Source organism: Tiliqua scincoides, chromosome 4 (genome assembly GCF_035046505.1).
Source record: "Tiliqua scincoides isolate rTilSci1 chromosome 4, rTilSci1.hap2, whole genome shotgun sequence".
Lineage (NCBI taxonomy): Eukaryota > Metazoa > Chordata > Lepidosauria > Squamata > Scincidae > Tiliqua > Tiliqua scincoides.
In genome coordinates, this window is record NC_089824.1 from 129,159,858 (window position 1) to 129,181,413 (window position 21,556).

The 21,556-nt window shown below is 42.6% G+C and overlaps 1 protein-coding gene across 2 annotated transcripts; it reads right to left on the minus strand.

Moving 5' to 3' along the window:
* Window positions 1-3,803: 3,803 nt before the first annotated feature.
* On the minus strand, window positions 3,804-21,078 carry LOC136647782 (pancreatic alpha-amylase-like). 2 transcript variants are annotated; one of them, XM_066623546.1, is made up of 12 exons: window positions 21,010-21,078; window positions 18,672-18,778; window positions 17,719-17,940; window positions 14,011-14,157; window positions 11,732-11,929; window positions 9,272-9,502; window positions 7,945-8,078; window positions 7,536-7,658; window positions 6,559-6,658; window positions 5,014-5,135; window positions 4,718-4,843; window positions 3,804-4,068 (listed from the first exon to the last, which is right to left on the minus strand). In XM_066623546.1, exons 2-12 carry the CDS (start codon window positions 18,759-18,761, stop codon window positions 3,879-3,881), a joined length of 1,683 nt encoding a protein of 560 aa, XP_066479643.1. In that variant the 5' UTR covers window positions 18,762-18,778; window positions 21,010-21,078; the 3' UTR covers window positions 3,804-3,878. The 2 variants fall into 2 exon arrangements, with proteins under 2 accessions (XP_066479643.1, XP_066479644.1); XM_066623547.1 differs by lacking the exon at window positions 9,272-9,502.
* Window positions 21,079-21,556: the final 478 nt, after the last annotated feature.

Here is a 21,556-nt window from a genome sequence, read left to right on the forward strand (position 1 = left end):
AAAAGGCTGCAATCTTGCACATACTTAACTCAGAGAGAACCTTTCTGAATACAGCAGAACTTACTTTTGTTTGCATAAAAGGTGCACAGCCAAGCCAAGAACAAGACAGCAGTGTGAAATTAGAAAGTCAGGGTGTTCTTTTGTATTTTGCCACACAGCTACCTGAAAAAGGCAAACAATCCTTTTTAATGCCCAAAGCAACAGACTGTATACTCTTTTGAGAAGGAATTCCCTAAAATTCTAATTTATGCCTTATACACCAGAGGAATGCAGCACACAAAGTGAGCAAACTTTATTAAAGAATACAGATCCAGCCTATTTATACACAGATTTTTTATACAAGGATTTGACTCAACACGAATGGCCCCTGCAAATGAGAAGGAATGTGCTGATCCCTGGAGAAGTGGAAAAATGCATCCCTTTAAAATCAGTTTAAAAAACTGAACAGTCCTTTAACAATAGCCTCCTTAATGAGAGAGAGAGAGAGAGAGAGAGAGAGAGAGAGAGGACAGCTGGCTGACAATCCATCAATCCTCCTCTCTCTAGCAGATCCCTCCCTTCCCCCTGAGCATGTGAAAGAAAGGTGATCACTTTGTATTGGTGAAGGGAGGGGCTGAGTGTAGCGCCTTTGTAAGCGCTTGGAGTAGGACTGATTAATGGATTGTCTTCTTAATGACTCTTATCTTACATCACAAAGGGCAGCAAGGCTGTTTTTAAATCACCAGAGCAAAGAAACATTGTTTTTTAAATTGATTTGCTACAGTGCGTTTTTTGCCATCCATGTGAGTGCTTGGAACGGAACCCACATGAATAATAATAACAACAAAACATTTTAGAAGCTGTAATCCTATACACACTTACCTGGGAGTAACACAACAGGACTTAAAGTGCGAACAACCTGATCTGTAGGTCTTAAATGAATCCCTTCTGCTCCTTACATTTTCACAATGCATTTCAACTTGCAAGATCAAACACAAGTTGTTTCCCTTTTCGGAGGCTTACAGACCAATCATATAGCCGGTGGCCCTTCCTGGTGCAGCCACACCAAAATGGCTACCACTGCGTTGAGCAGCAGTACCTAGGAGGCTGCCAGAGATCTCCTCGGGGGAAGGAGACATTCATCCCTTCGCCCCATGCCAAACCCCAATGCCCGCAATAGGACTTTCCAAATCTGTGCAGACTATTTTGCTGGCATAGACTTGAGAGACTCCGTGTCTGGCTTTCTGGCCCAACACGGAGTTCAGGATCAGCAAAGTGCGCCAGTCCCACACCCTCCCATCCCGGTTTCTCACCCTGCTCCACCTTCCTCCAACCCAATAGGATTGGGCCCCTAACATGCCTCACTCCCCACCTCCCCCCACCCCAATACCACTTACAGCCAGCTGGTGCTGCTGGAGCGCTGACCAGCCCTTTGAGTGGCATCGAGGCTCAGAGCTGACAGGTGCAGACCCAGAGCCAGCAGCCCCTCCTCTCCAGGTGCCGCAGATGTGCCTTATGGTACATTTGCAACACCCAGTGCTGCTGCTGGAGCTCAATGACAGCACTGCAACTGTATAGGATTGGGCCCCTAGCCTGCCTCACATAGACACTATATTCAAGAACACATTGATTCAGAAAATAAGAACAATCCACCTATCTTGAAGATACGTCAGACATCACTGAATGGCAGGGTCGTGTTTTTTTCAAGTAAATATTAACCCAAATGAACTCTGTGCCCCGTTTTCTCAAGTTGGCACATTAGTTTTGCTCCTGATCATTTACTCAAATGCAGTCCCTTTCAGTTCTTCGACTGTGAAACAGCAATACAATCACAACATCATTCGAAATTCATCATGAGATTCAAGTTTGGATTCATAGATGTTATTGTCTGACGGATAGCTTCATTTGCATTCTTATGGTGATTCTGTAAAAATAGCACAGCCTCTTGTGGAACCTCATCATAATTCTGTTATAACAGATGTAGTCGATTTGCATTCTTGATCAGAAGGCCATAACACAAGTAGCACAACCTGAGAGTTCCTTGTGTCTCCCTGAGGTAGATGAAAGTGTCGACCCAATGTGTGGTGGCAGTGAAGAAGGCCAATACTATGCTTGGGATCATTAGAAAAGGTATTGAGAACAAAACGGCTAATATTGTAATGCTGTTGTACAAATCGATGGTAAGGCCACACCTGGAGTATTGCATCCAGTTCTGATCACAACATCTCAAAAAGGACATAAAGGAAATGGAAAAGGTGCAAAAGAGAGCGACTAAGATGATTACTGGGCTGGGGCACCTTCCTTATGAGGAAAGGCTACGGCATTTGGGCCTCTTCAGCCTAGAAAAGAGGCGCCTGAGGGCAGACATACAAAATTATGCATGGGAAGGATAAAGTGGATAGAGAGATGCTCTTTACACTCTCACATAAAACCAGAACCAGGGGACATCCACTAAAATTGAGTGTTGGGAGAGTTAGGGCAGACAAAAGAAAATATTTCTTTACTCAGCGTGTGGTTGGTCTGTGGAACTCCTTTCCACAGGATGTGGTGCCGTCATCTAGCCAGGATGCCTTTAAAAGGGGATTGGACAAGTTTCTGGAGGAAAAATCCATTATGGGTTACAAGCCATGATACAACCTCCTGATTTTAGAAATGGGCTATGTCAGAATGCCTATGCAAGGGAGGGCACCAGGATGCAGGTCTCTTGTTATCAGGTGTGCTCCCTGGGGCATTTGGTGGGCCACTGTGAGATACAGGAAGCTGGACTAGATGGGCCTATGGCCTGATCCAGTGGGACTGTTCTTATGTTCTTATGCATTGCTTTTTTTAATTATTGAAAATATTTTATATTCTGTTTTAAAATGAACAAACCAAAAGTTTTCAGAGTGATTCACAGAGCAAACAAAGGAAAAAGATGGTTTCTTGTCCCAGAAGAGCTCACACTCTAAAAACAAGATGCAGAGGAGACACCAGCAACAGCCACTGGAAAGGAAGTATTCTGGGCTGAAGAGGGACAGTTGCTCTTCCCCCTGTCAAATGAACAACAATTAAAATAACATTATACTTCATCAATAAAGTTTTAAAGTCAATGATGAAAACCTTTAGGATATTCAGAAATTCTAGCATCCCATGAGGTTTAGCATCTCAAGCTTTAGTTGCAAACCCAGAGTGACTCCCTTACATTTTGGTTGTTTTTCTACTTTTCCCATTTTTTTCTTGTTCTTTTTTAGAACCCAATATTCACAGTAATTTGTAAAAACACAGCACAAAAACAGATGCACACTGTAAAAGGGAGGGTGTAATGCACGTGCCTTGAAAGCATGGGGGCCATGCTAGCCATAAGATAGTGCATCTCACACAAGGGAGAGTGCCTTTTCCTGAGCTGCACTCAGTCCTGAGGTTCCTGTAGTGTAGAGCACATCCACTGAACACTTTAAGAGCACACCTCAGAAACGGAGCCTTCTGGACCTATGACCTCCTGGGGGAGAAACTGAAATTCAATCCAACCTCAGTAGAACTCCTTTCTGGGTACGCAAGGCAAATTTATCCCCTTCTCTGCTGCCAGAGCTCAAAGCAGAGGAAAGGTCTACCCACTGGGTAAAATGGGAGGTAGATCATGATTCCATGAGGGACTTGGTCCTTCCCCCCATCACCTTTCCTGGACTCCTGATTGAACAACTTGGTATGGATAAAGAGGGATAGTCTTAATACGCGCAGTATGGATAAATGAAAATCCTTATAGTGAACATACTGATGAAAGAGGGAAAAGTGTATTAATAAAAGAAACAAGTGAGCTTTGTCACAAACGAAGTTTATTGTGACAGATAGAAAACTTATAAAGCTGAATCAAAAGCAAACACACTAAAAAACAAACAAGGGAGATGAACATTCAGTGTGGATTACAATCGAGCTTCAACATGAATTGCAATGAATGGATCTTCAGCTTGGCTGCTAATCTGAAAATAAGCAGCGCCATTCGAAACAACGTGGATTTGAATTCCAGTGCACAGGTTGCTTTCTTTTCTTCCTGAAATAACATCACAGTAAATGCCAGCAGGAAGGCCAGTTGGTAGGATTACCGACAAGTTCCTGTACAAAAAACAAAGACGTTTCTCTTTATTGAAGACACATCATCTATTGGGGTTACATGACGATGCTCGGATTACTGCTCTGCACCTGGGCAAATGTCTAAATCACTTGCTTCCAGATTCATTTAAAAGTTAGTGCACCTATCCTATGACAAATGGTTTATTATGTGATCACACATTGCTTAGCACTTATATGGGCTGGACATCTAACACAGCAATGAACATCATCTCCTGAAGTGGTGGAGAATACTTGATGGTAATTTATTAGAGGACCAATTACCCATTTATCCAAGGATTCCAGGGTCAAAGAGACAGAGAGCAGCATGGTCAAAGAGACAGCAGCAGTGCTGATATCCTGCAACTCCATGGCAACTTTTTGAAATGTTCTACCACATTCTTCCCCCTTTCCCACACGAAAAAAGTCTGAGCTCAAAATTCCCAGGAAAGAACCTTTGACTCACTTTTCCCTTTCTTTTAATTTAAAAACTTATCTATTTCTTCAAATCTGGGGAGCTTGCCAAGTATGTAGAAACCATTATCTTGATGGCCCCATACAAACTAATAGGCACTCAACCATCTAATGGCACGCATAGATTATTCTGAATAGCTACACTTATTTTCTCATCTCATTCATTCGTATGAAAACATACCTGTCATCGTTATTAAAAACTATAAATCCTTTGCCATCACGTCCAAATGCCACTTGATTGCCATTGTTGTCCCACCACCATGCAAGAGGCTGACCGTATACAACATTTCGGAATGTCACCATGTTTCTGGAAATGACACAAGTGAATCAACATGAATTCAATTGTATCTGCCTTCTTGTGAAAACAGCCATACTGTTTTCCTACTCTCAGCAGACTTACAGACTTACTCTCAGCAGAGTAACAGACTTACTCTCAGCAAACCTTTACTAGTGTCAGTAATTTCCCCCATTCCTTACCTTATTTGATGCCACCGATGTTCACAGATCCAGCCATTGCCACAAGTGCCATTTGCATTAATTGTAAGAGGTTTAATTGATCCATCACTGTTGCTTGGTGGGCCAACCCAGTCATTAAAATCCTTGTTATGACATATGAAATTAAAGATATTACCCAATAAGAAATGTGACCATAGTGGATTATATATATTTTTTTCATGAAGCTGCTGAACATTAGCCAACCATCTACTGAAACACATCACACGTCAGTCGGTCACATGACTGCCTCAGGCATCGGGAACAAGCCATATGCAGAAGTCACACCAGTAGAATGTCCTTTCCTTCCCAAGAGATTTGCCAAAGTCTCACTCTTACCTTCTTGGGGAAGATAAGTACACTTTTTATGTAGACACATGTTTTGTGACTTAGAACTCTTTGCAATCAATGGGCTCAACCCAGTGAGTGTTTGTTACAATTACACTCAGGGTATCTCAGAGATCGCCTGCTCCCGTACAATCCGGCTCGCCCTCTCAGGTCATCAGAGAAGGCCTTTTTACAAGTGCCGCCGCCTAGGGAGGTACGTGGGGCGGCTGCAAGAAATAGGGCCTTCTCAGTAGTGGCACCAATGCTATGGAACTCCCTTCCCCTTGACTTAAGAATGGCTCCCTCTCTTGAGACCTTTCGGCAAGGCCTGAAGACCCTTCTGTTTAAACAGGCCTTCTAAGTTCTTGGCCTTTTAACATCTTTTTAACATCTTTTAATATTTTTTTACAGGCCTGATTCTTTTATGACTTGCTGCTGCTCTATGCTCTTTTTACCTATTTTTTTTTACTCTGACTGCTGTTTTTAGTATGTGTTAATATGTTTTTATTTGTTTATTAAATTGTTTTTAATATGTTGTAAGCCGCCTTGAGTCCCTTCAGGGAGAAAGGCGGGGTAGAAATAAAGTTATTATTATTACTATTATTACCAGTAAGTCCCACTGTGATCAAAGGGCCCAATCCTGTCCAACTTTTCAGTGCTGATGCATCCACAGTGTAGCCCTGAGGTAAGGAAACAAACATCTCCTTACCTTGAGGAGGCCACTGTGACTGCCCTCCTACTGCAGGATACAGTGCCTGCCCCATTGGCATGGCTGTATCAGTGCTGAAAAGTTAGATAGAATCTGAACCCAAGAGAACTTCAGTTAGTGTGACTTAGGGCCCAATCCTATCCAACTTTCCAGCACCGGTGCAACCTCAATGCAGCCCTGAAGTATCGGAACAAATGTTCCCATACCTTGAGGCGGCTTCTATGACTGCCTCCCCATCATAGGAAGCAGTGCATACCCCTTTGACACAGCAGTACCAGTGTTGGAAAATTGGATAGGATTGGGCCCTAACTTGACCCAATAATTTCAGCAGAACTTAGGCAAAACTGCCTTTCTCAAGACTAAAATATTAGAAATCGTACTCACTTCAGTCATTTTTCAAAATGTTGGTATCCGCCCTAACCCTTAATACACAATTCCTTATAGATAAAATCAACAAATAGCCAGAGAGTTGCTGTGAGCAGGCAGAAACTTACCTTTCCATCCTGGATAAATCTTGGCCACCAGTAGCTTGACATTATTCGTGTAAATCCATAGGGATGAGCAAGCATAAAGCTAACTGCCATTTTATAGAGTCTGGAAAATGGATGAGAAAAATACGTTTGCCAAATATTTATATAGGGATTATTTACATCATGGCCCTGTTACAGATAGCGCATGGAACTAATGGCCACAAACTGCAGCTGGGATGCAGGAGAGGTGGAAAGGTGCATCCCCATCTAATCCAGATACCATGGATTGATATTGGCTGCCTGTGACCATGCACCTCAAGGGGATTCCCAGTTAAGGAATCTACAATCTGAAGCCTGCTTCTATACACAGAGATTCATGAATGGCTTGTCTGCACATATCCTCTAGGGCAGTAGTTCTCACATGTTTAGCACCGGGCCTCACTTTTTAGAATGAGAATCTGTCGGAAGCCACCAGAAGTGATGTCATGACTGGAAGTGACATCATTAAGCAGGAACATTTCTAACAATCCTAGTCTGCAATCCTACCCACACTTATCCAGGAGTAAGTCCCATTTACCATCATTGTTAAAAGCACATACATAGTTTGTTAAAAGTACATGTCTATAACATTTCCCCAAATGCAGTCACATGCCATGGTAGCATCAAGTCTAATATATTCAAAATAAAATATTGAAATGAATGGGGAGCCACCTGAAATTGGCTCACAATCCACTTAGTGGGTCTCGACCCACAGTCTGAGAACTGCTCCAGGGAGACTCTGTGGTGGGTGCCATCACAATTGGAAAAATGGTTGGTGAATTCTTGCAACAGGGCAGGAGTAAAGGCTGCCACATAAGCAATCTGCATCCTTTTTATTTTGTATTGGTTACTTTTGCTGAAAATATTTGAAAATATTTTTCTTGATCTAGGGAGGTCGGAGATGCTTGAAAATTCTCACACAAGACACATCACAGCCTTGTCTGATAAATGAGGTTCCTTACCTGGGGTCCCAGAAGGTGAGAATGGAAGCTCCACCAGCGCCATGTCCCCTCTGGTTATCATGGTTATCTATAAAGACAATGGCTTTGTCAGAAGGTATCAAACTCCAGTTTTCTCCCCAGCTCCTAAAATGTAAAGAAGTTATCAAAACATGCTTTATATTTCAATGTACAGATTGTTTTAGCAACTATATTAAAAGATGGATCACAATCCAGCCCTTCTGAATACGGACTGAGAAACCCAGGGGAACACCTCTGTGCCCCAACCCTATGCCTCCTGCAGATCACTGGACTTTTTTTTCTTTTGCACATAACGCACCTGCAGCATTTGGTCAGCATTTGCCCAGAGGGTTCTATATCTAGTCCTCCACATTTGGACCTCTGGTCCAAGATGTGCCTAAAGTCAACTTACTTTAGATTTGCCATCTTTTCTCTGTTCCATTTGCGGAAGACAGTCCCAAGTTGTGCACCGTACTTGAACTCAGTCACTCGACCATTTCTGAAGTATTCCGAGCTGTGGATTGGTTCATCACCCAAGTCAATTACCTAGGAAAAGTCATGGGAAGACAGAGAAAGGATAATGACATTGATTTCAATTTGCCAAAAAACTAGTAACGTGGATAGGTGTAAGACTATTTCAGAAAAAGCCAGCATGCTGAATTAGATTTTGGTGGATTTTGGAGTGCATACTTCATCATAACTAGTTCTATCAACGTCAACCTATTTCCAACATACCTAGAGAAACATGTTATTATGGCTACAATTTCAGGAACTTTGGACCTGTCCAGTAGGCTTTGACTTGGAAAGACTTGGGTTAAAATCTCACTTTTGCCATAGTTTCATTATGTAGGATCTATTCTGAGTAAGGTTCACCACCAGCCTCAGTTCTCCAGTGATAAAATGGGAACAGCAGTAGTCCTACCCAAGTGGTCAGGATGGTAAATGGGTCATAAGACCCTTTGCAAATGGAAAGTGCTAAGTTGTAGCAGACAGGCCAATATCCACAGCCAGCAAGATGCTAGCTACAACAACTGCCAGTACTGTATAGCTCATTCTTGGTATAGTCATTGCTTGATGCATTTATTTCTGGTGGCCAGAGGTTGTCTGAAGCCATGATTTGCCAACAGCCCCAGAACCTGCCTTAATGACCCATCCCATAAACATGTGAGGTAATATAAAGAAAAGACCTGTTTTGCCATAATCCCTGAATAATAATGCCTACCCCGTGCAACTGAGATTAGGACATGTCCGGCTCAAAGGAACTCTCTAGCATCTCACACTTCTGAAATTACAGACTGGTATGAACAATGTAATAACTAGGTGTACAGTTCAGTCTAGGTGTTGTCACAGGTAAGGCTCTGACTGTCACATTTGCCAACTACGTCAATGGCATTGGCAGGCATATTGGAGCCTCCCCAGAAGATCTTAATAGTGGGAAAATTATACAGGAGTAGCTGGTCTTCAAGACATCCATAGTTTCAGCTTCTGCTAAATCTTTCTTTCAGGGATTTGTTCCCCACTTCTCTTGATGATGCTCCCAGAGTGGTTTCCACTGAAAGTAACTGGAAAAAGAAACTACCAAGTTGCCTACAGTGAATAGGTGCAAAATTTAGCACTGAAAAGAAAAGAACCAGATGTAAGCATATAAATGGGGGATAACAACTGGGAAGAGGTCGTTGCAGGACTTCCATCCAGACCTACAGCAAGACCAGACCAATAGCATTGTACAAAACATTTACCTCTTGATAGACGAAAGGTCGTGAGCCTTTGCTGAACCATTGTGTGTTTAGATTATTTACTTTGGCTAAAATAGCATTTATGTCCTCGGGCCACATGTGCTTAGAAGCATCAATTCGAAACCCAGCAACACCAATCTCAATCAGGTGGTTCATGTATTCAGCTATTTTTGAACGCACGTAATCCCTCCTTTGCATAAGGTCAACTAGACCAGACAGACGACAGTTTCGAACCTGCATAGGCAGGAAAAGAGCCATGGATTCAGTTGCCAAAACATAAGCATGCTAACTTGGTGACAGTTGCCCTCTGATTCACACAAAACCATTTCATCAATTTTTAAAAAAAAAACCCAGCATACTTCTGAAACATAAATCAATCTATGTTCTACTGTTTTCAATGTTCTGTCGTTTTAAATAATGGAATCTGCCATGAGTGCCTTCATCAGGGGAAAGATAAGCTAAACATTCATCAAATAAATAAATAAATACAGCCAGCCAATAAAACTTTAAAAAAGAAGAAAAAATGTATTTACTGAACAGACTGAGCAAAACATAAGCATGTACAGGTGTGCCCCTGTATCCGTAGGGTTTCCATTCCAGAACTCCCCACATTTAAGTGAAACTATGGATAGGGGTGAGTGCCTCCCTTCGCCCTCCAGAGGCGAGGGGAGATCTGCTCCCCTTGTCTCCAAAGGGGGTGCATACGGGGGGGACCTGCAGAACCAATCTGCAGACATAGGATACATAGATACGGGGACCCCCTTTACATATGAACCCATCCTACCCTTTGATGACTGCAATACAGAGTGACTCAACATAGGGTGTATTAATGAGCTATCTCAGATCAAACATACCTCACTTCATCACTTTGAACAGAAACCTTTAACCCACATATTCAAATGCAAGTCATACACTGAGTAATAATAAAATCAATGCACACAGCAACAGGATCATGTGTGTTAAATAGCCTATACTAGGTCATCATTAGATGGTTTTTATTATACTTTGATACTGCATCAGTTTTGAAAGTAAAATGCATGCAACTGTGTCAGAAAGAGAAATGTCATGTTTGTTCTGGCTCAGAGAAAGGTTGCACCTACCCAAAGGAAACACTGCAAGCCACCCACCTGCACTGGCTTAGGGCCTAACACAGGCACAGATAACATAGAGGCTGTTGAATTCATTCCTTTTGGTCACAGGCTCCATAGGGAATGCTAAATGTAGCTGCAACATGTTTTATTCACACCTCAAACAAGCTCCTCCAATGCTTGCGATGCCATGAAGGCGTGTGGCAAACTGCTGTGCAAGAACATCTCACTGTGTGGATTCGGACACTCAAAATGGGTGAATCCATCTCTTTATGTTTAGGAATACTTCCACCATCCATGCGCCGGACTGGTAGAAATTTGACATGCTCACTTCCCAAAGTGGTTATGTGATTTTTGCAAAGTAGCTCTCAAATACTGTTGCATGTTTATTACCTGCAACTGTACGTCATATTCCCTATTCAAAAGTGCAGGCCCAGATCTGATGAACTGTCAGCAACTGCATGTGAACCTGGCTTAACGGGAAATCACATTCAGAAGAACAGGCAGAAGGACAAAATAATTGTGATCTGAATAATTGTAATGCAACAGCCTGCAAAATGGGCAGCCCAATCCTATTCAGCATTGGCACAGCAGGGCTGCACGGCCCATGCTGTATCTAGCGCTGAAATTGAACAAGAAGTCTCCACAGTTTAATGTCTCATGTTCAAGTTCTGCATCAAATGCCGGCGCAAGTCTGAGAAGCCCCATAGAGGGCTTTTAGGCCCGGGACAAGGGTTAGGATATGTCAGAGGCCTCCTCCACTGACTTTGCCCCCTCCTGGACAAGCTCCACCCCATTCTGCCCTCGCCCTGTTAACCTCCTCCCCACCCTCATCCTGCCTGGCGCAGAACATATCTGTTGCAATGGCTGCAGGACTGGATATAGCGCTGGCTGGATGGCACAGATGTTATTGCCAGCACTCCTTACTCTAAAGTCATTGAAAAGTGCTTTACAGTGCTTTTACAATGGACAGCAACCCATAGGATTGGGCCGTAAGATGCTGGTTTTCCCCATGCAGATATAATATTCTTGGCATCCTTCAGTCTTGGAAGACTATGGTATTGTGCTCTGAATGGTGGTTCTGGAACAGAGTGTCCTCTCCAGTGCATGAAGCCTAGGTAAAGTAGGTATGGAGGATAGGCTGTTACCCATGCAGCAAATCCCCCCTCTCCACATCGCTGAAATGGTCCAATGGAAAGGCAGAAGCCAATACAGTTTGATATAATATAATAGATATAATAACAATATTCACAAACCGGTTGCCTCTTTGAGGTAATTATGTAAAACTACCAATATAATATTTTTTCTTCAAGAGTGGATATTCATGGCATTCCTTACAGCAAATATGCGCAGGAACAATATTGTTAACATTTACCTGAATGGGATCACTGTAATTTTCAATATCTCCACTGGGTGTTTTACATATCCTGTCATTGAAATCAATGCTCGAGTATGGGATAGCAGGGAAAGTGCAGGTCTCTGCATTGAAATAGCTCCCGCAAGTGCCACGATAGCCAGAGCCAGCCCCGGAGCCACACATGTGGTTGATGACAGTATCCACATAAATGTAAACCTGTTAAAGAGAAGAGTGTTAATATCAGTAATAACAACGAAGTGTTCTCGTGTCACGTCATCCTAGTCTCTCCCCCCATCTCTTTTGACTGAAAGCAGCTCTTCGTACTTCACACAATTGTGATCACTCCTTGAAGCCAATGCATTTGCTTTTTCTGATTATCAGTAGGACTTTCTGGAACCAGGGAACATAAGAACAGCCCCACTGGATCAGGCCATAGACCCATCTAGTCCAGCTTCCTGTATCTCAAAGTGGCCCGCCAAATGCCTCAGGGAGCACATAAGACAACAAGAGACCTGCATCCGGGTGCCATCCCTTGCATCTGCCATTTTGAGGTAAATGTCCTACAAATAGAAAACATTTTTTAAATGGCATTTTACTTGGGGAATATTCTACTTGCCTGCAGTATCTTTCCCCACCTCAGCATGCGCTACTCTACCTGTGGAATGACTTCACCACTGACCGCCTCAAGCCCTGCCAGGCCTTCCCACCTGTGGAAGGTTGTACACGTGGGAGGAATGGCAATCCACATAGTGGGGACAGACTGGATGGGGCCATGGTGCCTGTCTTTTCCTACCAAACTGCATTTATGGCTTGCCAGTCTCCTCCCAAGAGTTCCAGACCTGCCAACTCTGATCCAACTCCTACACTGCCGCATCAGGATGCCATTTCTCACTAGTCCCGCCTGATGACACACCAGTAACCTCTGTATGAAGGACCCACTTACACACACAAAATGATAGGCATCCTTCTCAGGAGTATGTTTAAGTCCTTGGGTGACCAGGCAACATTTGTCTGGGAAAGAACCATGCCATCACCCCCCCACCCCTGTGACTTACGGATGCCCCTAGATTGGCATGGGGTAGGACCATGGGAAAGCAGCTCCACACCACTGTGATAACGCATAAACTAGGTCTCTGTTTCTTAACAGTGGAGCATTTTTAACAAACACAGGGTTACTTTCATCTGGCCAAAAGTAGGATCTGAAGAGAAACAGCAGGCTACTGCAGGGCTGATTTCAGGTCAATTACCCAAAAGCTTTGCTTGCTTGCTTACTTCACACACACACACACACACACACACACACACACACACACACACACTCTGTCAAAGTTACAGAGAGAAAAACTTAATCTGAATACAAAAACACAGCCTGAATACAATATGTAGATCTAATAAAAACCAGTTCTGAAAAGGGGGGGTGGGAGAGATATAAAATGAAACAAACAGGCTCTGCTGAAAGTGCTCAGGGATTCCTTGACTGATGACCCAAAGTTGAAAAGGTCTGCTAAAAAGAGAAAGTTGTCCACTTGGTGGACCACACTTGATTATAATATGAGCCCCCTAATAGATTATAACCTATAAGAACTGAACTGCCACGTGGAACCGCAATATTCCTTTGACAGAAAGCATGTTCCACTAATTTTGTTTTAGCAAGGAAGTTCGAAGAGCCAGATTATTATGCTGCAAGAAACAGATTTGGTTGGTCTAAATCTAGCATGAAGATAAAGATTAATTTGTAGCTGATAACTCAGCCATTTTCAACTACCGTGCCGTGGTACACTGGTGTGCCACAAATGGTCTGTGGGTGTGCTGTGAGAGTTTGGGCAAGGCTCATTTGTTACTAAGGCCACTGGGGGATGCAAGCCCCTGCTATCAGTGCAATGTGCCTTGCCAGTTGTCAAAAAACTGATGGTGTGCCTTGACAATTTTAGTACCTTACCAGTGTGCTATGAGATGAAAAAGGTTGAAAATTTCTGTGATAACAGGTTGAGGGCCCAATCCTATCCAATTTTCCAGTGCCAGGACATGCACTGGATCCTTTGGTGGGGAGGCAATCACAGAGGCCTCTTCAAGTTAAGGGAACAAATATTCCCTTACCTCAGGGCTGCATGGCAGCTGCACCAGTGCTGGAAAGTTGGACAGGATTGGGCCCTGAGTCAACTATTTCATCACAGAATGCCAAATACACAAACATGTTTCCACTTGATGTGCAACACACAGTTACTTTGGCCTGGAAGCTGTTATCCGAGGCTATATCCGTACTATACCCCTAGGCTGAAGTCAGAAGAGAGACTTACTCCAACATTGTTGCATCTGGTCACCATGTCTTGAAATTCAGTTTCATTTCCAGAACGTGAACATAGCTTGTAACTGACTGGCTGGTATCGTTCCCACCATGGCCTCCAGGGACTTGAAACTACAAGGTTTTCATTTGGAGGAGAAACCTATAGATTCAGAAAAAAAATTATAATATATTGTTGCTCATCCCTTAGTGAAATGTAGGACAGTTAATCTGGTATTGGGGTCACAGAGAGCCCAATTTAAGTCATAGTTCAGCCCCAAAGAATGAGATGTATTTTATAGCTGCAATTTCACATGAAAAAATATGGAAGTGTACTAAAGGTTATTGCTTATGTTAAACGAGTATTACTCTACATAATTTCTGTCACTTGTAATGACCATCACTGTTAATTTTTTGGATTATCACCAGCCGCCAGATACTTTAACTCAGGATTTTTCCTTCAACTCTACTAAAGAACACAAGATTGCACAGTTAAAACCTTCTTTTCCATAACTATGCATCAACTTAGGCTGCAATCCTAAAGCTCTTTATCTGGGAGGAAGTCCCTGACTTCCGGGATGCACCTTCCTGTTGCATCTGGGAGGCTTTCTGAGGACCAGGGAGGCTACAGTGGCTTCTCCGGGCCTTGGAACACCTCCCAGAGGTGTCGGAAAGTGGATTTTTTTTGTTAGCAAAAACAGATACTCCCTGTAGATGCTGAGCGCCATAAATGGTAAATAAATTTTCAAGCTTTATAATTATTTACTGGGAATAAACTCAGAGTTCACAGGATGAAAACACATGTTTAATGTTCATGGTGAGTAAATACATTTAAGAATTGAAATGCTTCTTAACATTTCTCTTGTGGCTCTCAAACATCTGAAGTTTATTGTGTGTGGCTCTTACATTCAGCAAGTTTGGCCACCCCGGCACAGCCCTATGCATGTCTATCCAGAAGTAAGCCTCACAGAGTTTACTGGAACTTACCCAGGTAAGCATATTTAGGATGGCAGCCTTTCTACAATTCACTGATGTTTTTAGCTACAAGGTGCTGAAAATTCAGTCAACCGCATTTGTCTGAAGGGCAAATTTCCAGTGACTTTAACAGTCACTGTTTTCACGGTGACTCTGCTCATGCCTGTCTACATATTCAAACTTGGCCTTGGTCACAAAGGGAACATTTTAACAAAAGCTTATCCAAAAGAACTGGTTGGCACAAACAAAAAAAATCAGAATTCTGGCAAAGTTCAGTCATTAAAACTTCATGTGTGAAAACTCGAGCTGCACATTTTAATCAGTAGATGAACAAACTGAAACTTTGGCTGACTGACTCCCACTGATCAATTTGAAATCAGTGGGATGACGAATTAAAGGCACACTTGTTTACTTTCAGTGGCTGTATTGCCTCTGATGAGCTATTTCAACAGGGAATAGAAATATATTCAAAACACTGTGAACGGCTGTGCGATAGAAATACATTCAAAATACTGTGAACGGCTGTGCGATTCAATTTATTCAATTGAAAGTTATCTCATATTTTCTTCAATCTTTCTGAAATGAAAGCATCTGTAGAGAGGTTTCAGTAAAAGATCAATGTATTTTTAAGCTAAATGGTTTACTTGAATTTCTTAGATTAACTGTTAACCAATCATCTCTAAATGGCTGGTACACTAATGAAAACATGTGGATGGTTTTGTTCAAGTTCAGTTTATGTTGTTAAATTTTAGGTATTTATTTAAGGATTTTTATCCTGCCTTTTGGCCCCCAAAAGGATCCACAACAAACGTAATGCGACAAATAATATAAATTCACACACCTACAAGCATAAAATCTGGCAAAATACAACAATCGTTTAAAACAACTGAAACCAATAATGACAAATGAAAATACCAAAGCAGTCAGGAAACCAGAGAAATGTGTAATGTTTGTACTCCGTTTCAACTCCTTCTACCTCATTGTATGCCCATAGAGATGGTCTCAGGTTTCAGCTTGGGCTGACCAGCCGTTTGGCAGGTGCTGCTTGTCACACAGGGCTGAGAAAAGCAGCAGCCACTGAAATTCCTTCCTCTGTCCAGCAATTAAATATACAGAAGGCCCTACCTTTCTTTCATCTGGAAACTGTCACAAAACATATTGTATGACGTGAAAGACCATGACTTTTTCAAAATAGTAAACAGGGCTGTGTGTATTCCACAGTCAAAATTGCATAAGCTTAGAATCTGATCCGGTACTCAGGATTTGGCCTCTTGAAGGTCTCAGTTTTTGTTATTTGAAAAGCAAATTTCTAGCTCTTGTGACCACAATTTTGGCACCATAATTCAGGCCACGGGGGGAGTGAGGGAGAGTAAGCCTAACTTTCAAAGGGGGGGGGGGGCTTCCACAACCAGCTGATCCCCACCATTCTGCAGAAGCAAAATAATAACAACATCCATATATTACCTTGACTATGCAAAGCACTTCATGTGTGTCAAAATCTTTACAACAATCCTGTAAGGTCAGTCCCGTCCCGTCCCCCCCCCCCCCAAATTACAGCTAGGAAAGCAGAAGCTGAGAGGCAGTGGCTTGTATATGGCGAGCAAGACTGAAAACTCTAAGGAGAACTCTTGGCAGGGACAGTGGTCAAACTGCTGAGCCCTGATTCTTGGTTCAGCCTTTTGAGCCACACTAGGACAAAAGGGTCAACTCCATTCTTAGGAGGTCTTTAGATCAAAATTATCACCAGGGAGGTTTCCAGTAACATCAGAAAGCAACTCAGGAGCTGCTTAGGCTTCTGGCCTGCAGCTGCTTCTTGGGTTCCCCAAGTAGTGTTCTTTTCAGGCAGAGAGGAAGAGGTGAGCTTCCAGAAGCTGCTCCATTCTCTGGCTTGTTGCCAGTCTAGCTGGCTGGCTTAAGAGAAGGCTCACCTATCTTTCATTTGCGTTGGGAAAATTCCATGAGTGGTTCACACACCTTTCATGCACAGCACATCTGAACAGCCTCTTAACTTGGAGAAAATAAAGTCACAACACAAAAGAAAGGTCTCCAACCCTAGCTTTCCTTACCAACATAGATAGTATACTGTTTTTAACATGTGTTGCCATCCACCTTCAGGTTTAACTGAAAGGTGGGGTATATATGCTTTTAAATAAACAAACCAACGAACTTATACCAAGTCTCTTAATATACCAACTGTATACAGGACACAGAATCCTACGCTGACAACTATTTTTTATCATCTTCGTATAGTGTACATGCAAACCTGCTAGTTAGTTTTCATTTAAGCAGAGTGGCTCAAGTCAGAGCCAAAGTCTTCTATTTCCAATTTCTTTTTAATATTTAACCCATTGCCTCTCCTCAAGCCAACTGTGTTCTTGTAAACAGAAAGTTGGTCCACACATCACACTCACCTAGCCAGGGATCGTTGATATGGGAGTGGAAGGAGTAGACACAGGCTGTCTTCTCCATCATGCATATAGTGTATGATATGAACCAGACCCTCGACAACTGGGGGCATTGGATTTGCATGATCCTTTCCCTCATCAAAGCATGTGTGTCACGGGGAGAGGAAATGACTGCATGAATACAGCCTACAAGCACTTGGACTTACTTGAAGAGCACCTGGTTCATAAAATACCTGATATGCATGGTTGGGAGGAGGGTGTGGATGTATGCGTGCAAACGGGCTGGATGAGGGAATTGCCTAGGAAAGTTGTTCTGCTGTGTCCAAACAAAAGAGAGGACTCACCTGAACTCCTGCAAAGCCATTTGGTGCTAAATAACGCTCACATTCAAGAGCAACGTCTGCCCAGCGCCATTCAAAGAGATGGACAATAGACGTCCTCAGGGGCTTGGGATTTGTTTTGTACTGAGTCCAGCAAAGTCCAAAGGCTGCTAAGAGAAGAAGCAATAGGCTCTTCATGTCGTCTTTGGCTCTGAAAGATGTCTTTCTCAATAGTCTTCTGCATTCCTGTTGGACAGCCAAACATAGTTTACCAATGACACAGCAAAAATCTCATCCTATTTGTTGCGTTTTGTTTAAAGCAAGACACCACATGGCAGATATACTGCAAACTGCCACAATCATATTAACAAGTGAGAAGACCCAGCTTTTGTTTCTTCTGATGTATACACAGGTTCAGAGGTCTGTAGCTAGTCTCTGTTTCTACTAACTACTAATTGCAGGCAGTGATAAACATACGCTCTTGTTAGATTGGGGGCATGGGTAGCCCACTGGCCATCCCTGAATCCATACTATACACAAGGCTAATGGTTCCAATGCTCAGTGATAGAACTGTGGGCTTGAGTTAGAAAAGCTGGAGCCTGTATGCAGCACTATTTTGTTCACCAGAAAAGGGCAGGTGGTCAAGTTACAGTTATGTACATCAGGCCTGGTCAATAAAGAGGTTGTCACATTTTAAAAAGTTGATTGTTCTGCTCTAATACTGCTTTTGATTGGCTCCAGTTAATCTCACAAGATCTGAGCAATAGGTACACAGATACAGGGAAATACGTTTCCACAAATATCTGACAATTTAGTGACTTTTTAGCAAACACACTTCCTGCTATTTATGTGGTAGGATGGAGTCATCTCTGTAAAATCTAATATTCCAGAGGGCCCAGGAGTCCGTCAATCCTGTTGTTTTCTTGTCCCTAAAACATGGCCAAAGATTATGAGACTGTAAAACTGGTTTGAAATACCTTAGAGAAAAGGGCTTGTGTTCTCTTCACCAAGCGAAGCTGAGTCACTCCTTGGAACACATCTGAGTTCACTTGTATTCCAACATGCATAGTAGGGTGTGCGGAACCTGATTGTGCAAGAGTGACTTTTAACAAGTGGAATTAGACAGGTTGTACATAAAGGGTTTTTTCCCCCCTAAAAAGCTACAAGGTGTGAAATCACTAGGCCTTTTTGCATAAATGGCAAAGAAACCCTGTGTGCCCTGAACCCTACCCACCCACCCACGCACACATCAACTGGTAAAAGGCAGGTAACGCAAAGTTGTGATAGGTAAGAGGCCAGGCAGGACACAGTCCAGTCAATGTTCAGTACCTATAAAAGTGAAAAGAGCACTCTGGAAAAAAAAAATCAAATTTTAAACATCAAGGCTACAATCCAACGGGGTGTGCACTTTATTAGAGAGCCCACCACCACCAGTTTGCCAGGGAAAATGGAACAGCTGATTGGAAATATTCTACACTCATAAAAAGAAATTCACACATCCAGGCCTAGCAGCTGAATCAGGAACAGGAAGCAAGCCTGCTTTGCATAATGTTCCTCAGCCACCTCCAGATTGGGCCTTAGGGCCCAATCCTATCCATTTTTCCAGCAATGATGTACCTGTGCCAATGGGCCATTTGCTGCATTCTGCAATGGGGGGGGATGGCAATCACAGAAGCCTCCTCAAGGTAAGGGAACAAACATTCTCTTACATCAGGGCTGCATTGTAGCTACATTGGCACTGGAAAGTTGGATAGGATTGGGTCTTCAGTGAATCAGAGATAATAAACCTCATGATGTACTTTATTATTCCAAGCAAACGTCTGTCTGTTGGTCCAAATACAAATCCCAGTGGAAGAAAAAACCAAAACCTCTTTTTTTCCTGAACTGATGTGCTCTTTTAGAACCTGTTTCTTTGCAGAGCATGCCAGTCTATATTGTGCAGGGTGCCAGATCCTGTTGCCACCAGCTGTCATTGTATTTCACAATCATAACTATTTGGAACGAACACATCTGACATAGCCCTTCTTTGCTGATGAAAACAGGTTTTGGAAAGGCGACGGGCTCAGTTGAGCACCAACAAATAGCAGCCAATACACTCTACCCTCTGGAAAATGGAGCCAACTTGGTTAAAGCATTCATGTTTCTGTACCATGTCAGGAGTAAAAGGATTTTTATGCTTTCACATGAAAAAGTGGAAGCTGTTTGCTGAATTAGGTTGAGTAGGGGCATTTTAGGGAAAGAATGCATTTCAGGTCATTTATGCCCCAAGTGACCTTAAAACAGCCTTGCAAAGTAGCCAATAAATGTTACTGGCCCACAACAGTGTTATTAGTTTATCTGCCCAGATGTGATCATCTCAAACATCCTTGGCATAATCAAAAGAAAACAAAAACAAAAACAGGAATTAGTTAGCTTCCAATTTGCTAGAGCTTTTCTGCCAGGTCACCTGGAGGCTATTTTCAGACAATTAGGCATGTGACTACTGCATTTACAAGCCTGCCTTAAGCTGATATTCTCAAATTTGTACCAGAAAATACTGGGAGAAGATGATGAAGTCAATTCCTCATTTTTGTCTTGTATTCACTGTGCTCCACTTCTGGGTTTCAGAAGCCATGTGAAACCCAACATGGAACAGAAACTCACCTTCTCATGCTTGTGCAGACAAACCATCTCAACCGTTATCCTGTCCTTTTTCCTCACTATCACATCTTTTTTTAAAAATGCAATTTCAATAATTACAAAAATACATCACTCAGATCACACCCTAGACCACTAAATTACTAAAATGCTGACTTTCAGATTTACTGGGAACCGAGTCACACTAACTATACCTGGCTAAGTTATATATTCTTGAAGCAGGTGGGAAAAACTTGGGCACACAGCTGCCTGATCGATCACTACTAAGGAGTGTTGCTCCAGCACTTGATTAAAGATTTGGGAGCTGGTCCTGCTCTCATCTACCCGATCACAACCCTAAAAGCATGCTTAATTGGACTTCTCCACCAAAACCACTGGGCCTTGATTTCCCATCATTATTAGAAACCAAACTGGATGGCACTAAAGTGATGGGTTAATTGGGATTTCTAGGAGCACAGATCAGATGCCACAGACCCACAATCACTTTTTGGAGGAAAAGACTTTTAATTCTTGCAAGGATCTGGTGCTTCAACTCCTACACCTAAAAAAAACCCCTCCCCTGGCTGGAAAATGATTTGATTTTGTAATTTACTTAATGCACAACCAAGAAATAAACTAAGCCTCCTGCTGCAGCCCTTGCAGGGAAAACAGCTGATACGCTGAGAATGGAATACATACGTGCTTCGTTGCTTAATATGCTTCATGGCCCCTGCCGTAGTTTTCCTGATGAGTCTCCCCTTGGCCAACATGCTGTAACAGTGTAGGGCTGAGATCAACCAATCCTTGGAACCCTGAGCATGACATCACAGCCTGTGAAGGAGCACCATGGCTCCAATTCCTGCCCCACTTTTCAGAACCTTTCAACATAAACTTTGGGTTGCTGCCCTCTAGTGGCCTTGCTGGAAATTGCATGTTTTCTACTTGCTCTGTGCATTGATCTTGTTCAAGTTTGACTTTCCCCTCCTTTTCCTTTATAGCAGGACAGTGTCTCCCACACCTTCCAACCAAGATCTATATTTCCAAATTGTGGGAAAACTAGCTGCACCAGAAAGATTAGACTATCCTAATTTAAACAAGGCTTTTGCTAACGTCTACATTTTTGGGATGTACATTGGCACTTCAGATGTCAAATTCAGATGTCAACATTCAGATGTCAAATTCTGGGAAGTTGTTTAGGTTACGCAAAATTTTGCTTCACCTCTAGTCTTGCAGCTGAAGAGTACCA

Excerpts from the sequence above, each read along its gene's own strand:
- LOC136647782 (XM_066623546.1), bottom strand. The coding sequence starts at position 18,761 with ATGCATGTTGGAATACAAGTGAACTCAGATGTGTTCCAAGGAGTGACT. Across the intron at positions 9,503-11,731 it reads ATTACAGTGATCCCATTCAG|GTTCGAAACTGTCGTCTGTC; the intron begins GTAAATGTTAAC and ends CTGCCTATGCAG. Across the intron at positions 8,079-9,271 it reads GACCTTTCGTCTATCAAGAG|GTAATTGACTTGGGTGATGA; the intron begins GTAAATGTTTTG and ends GACTTTTCCTAG.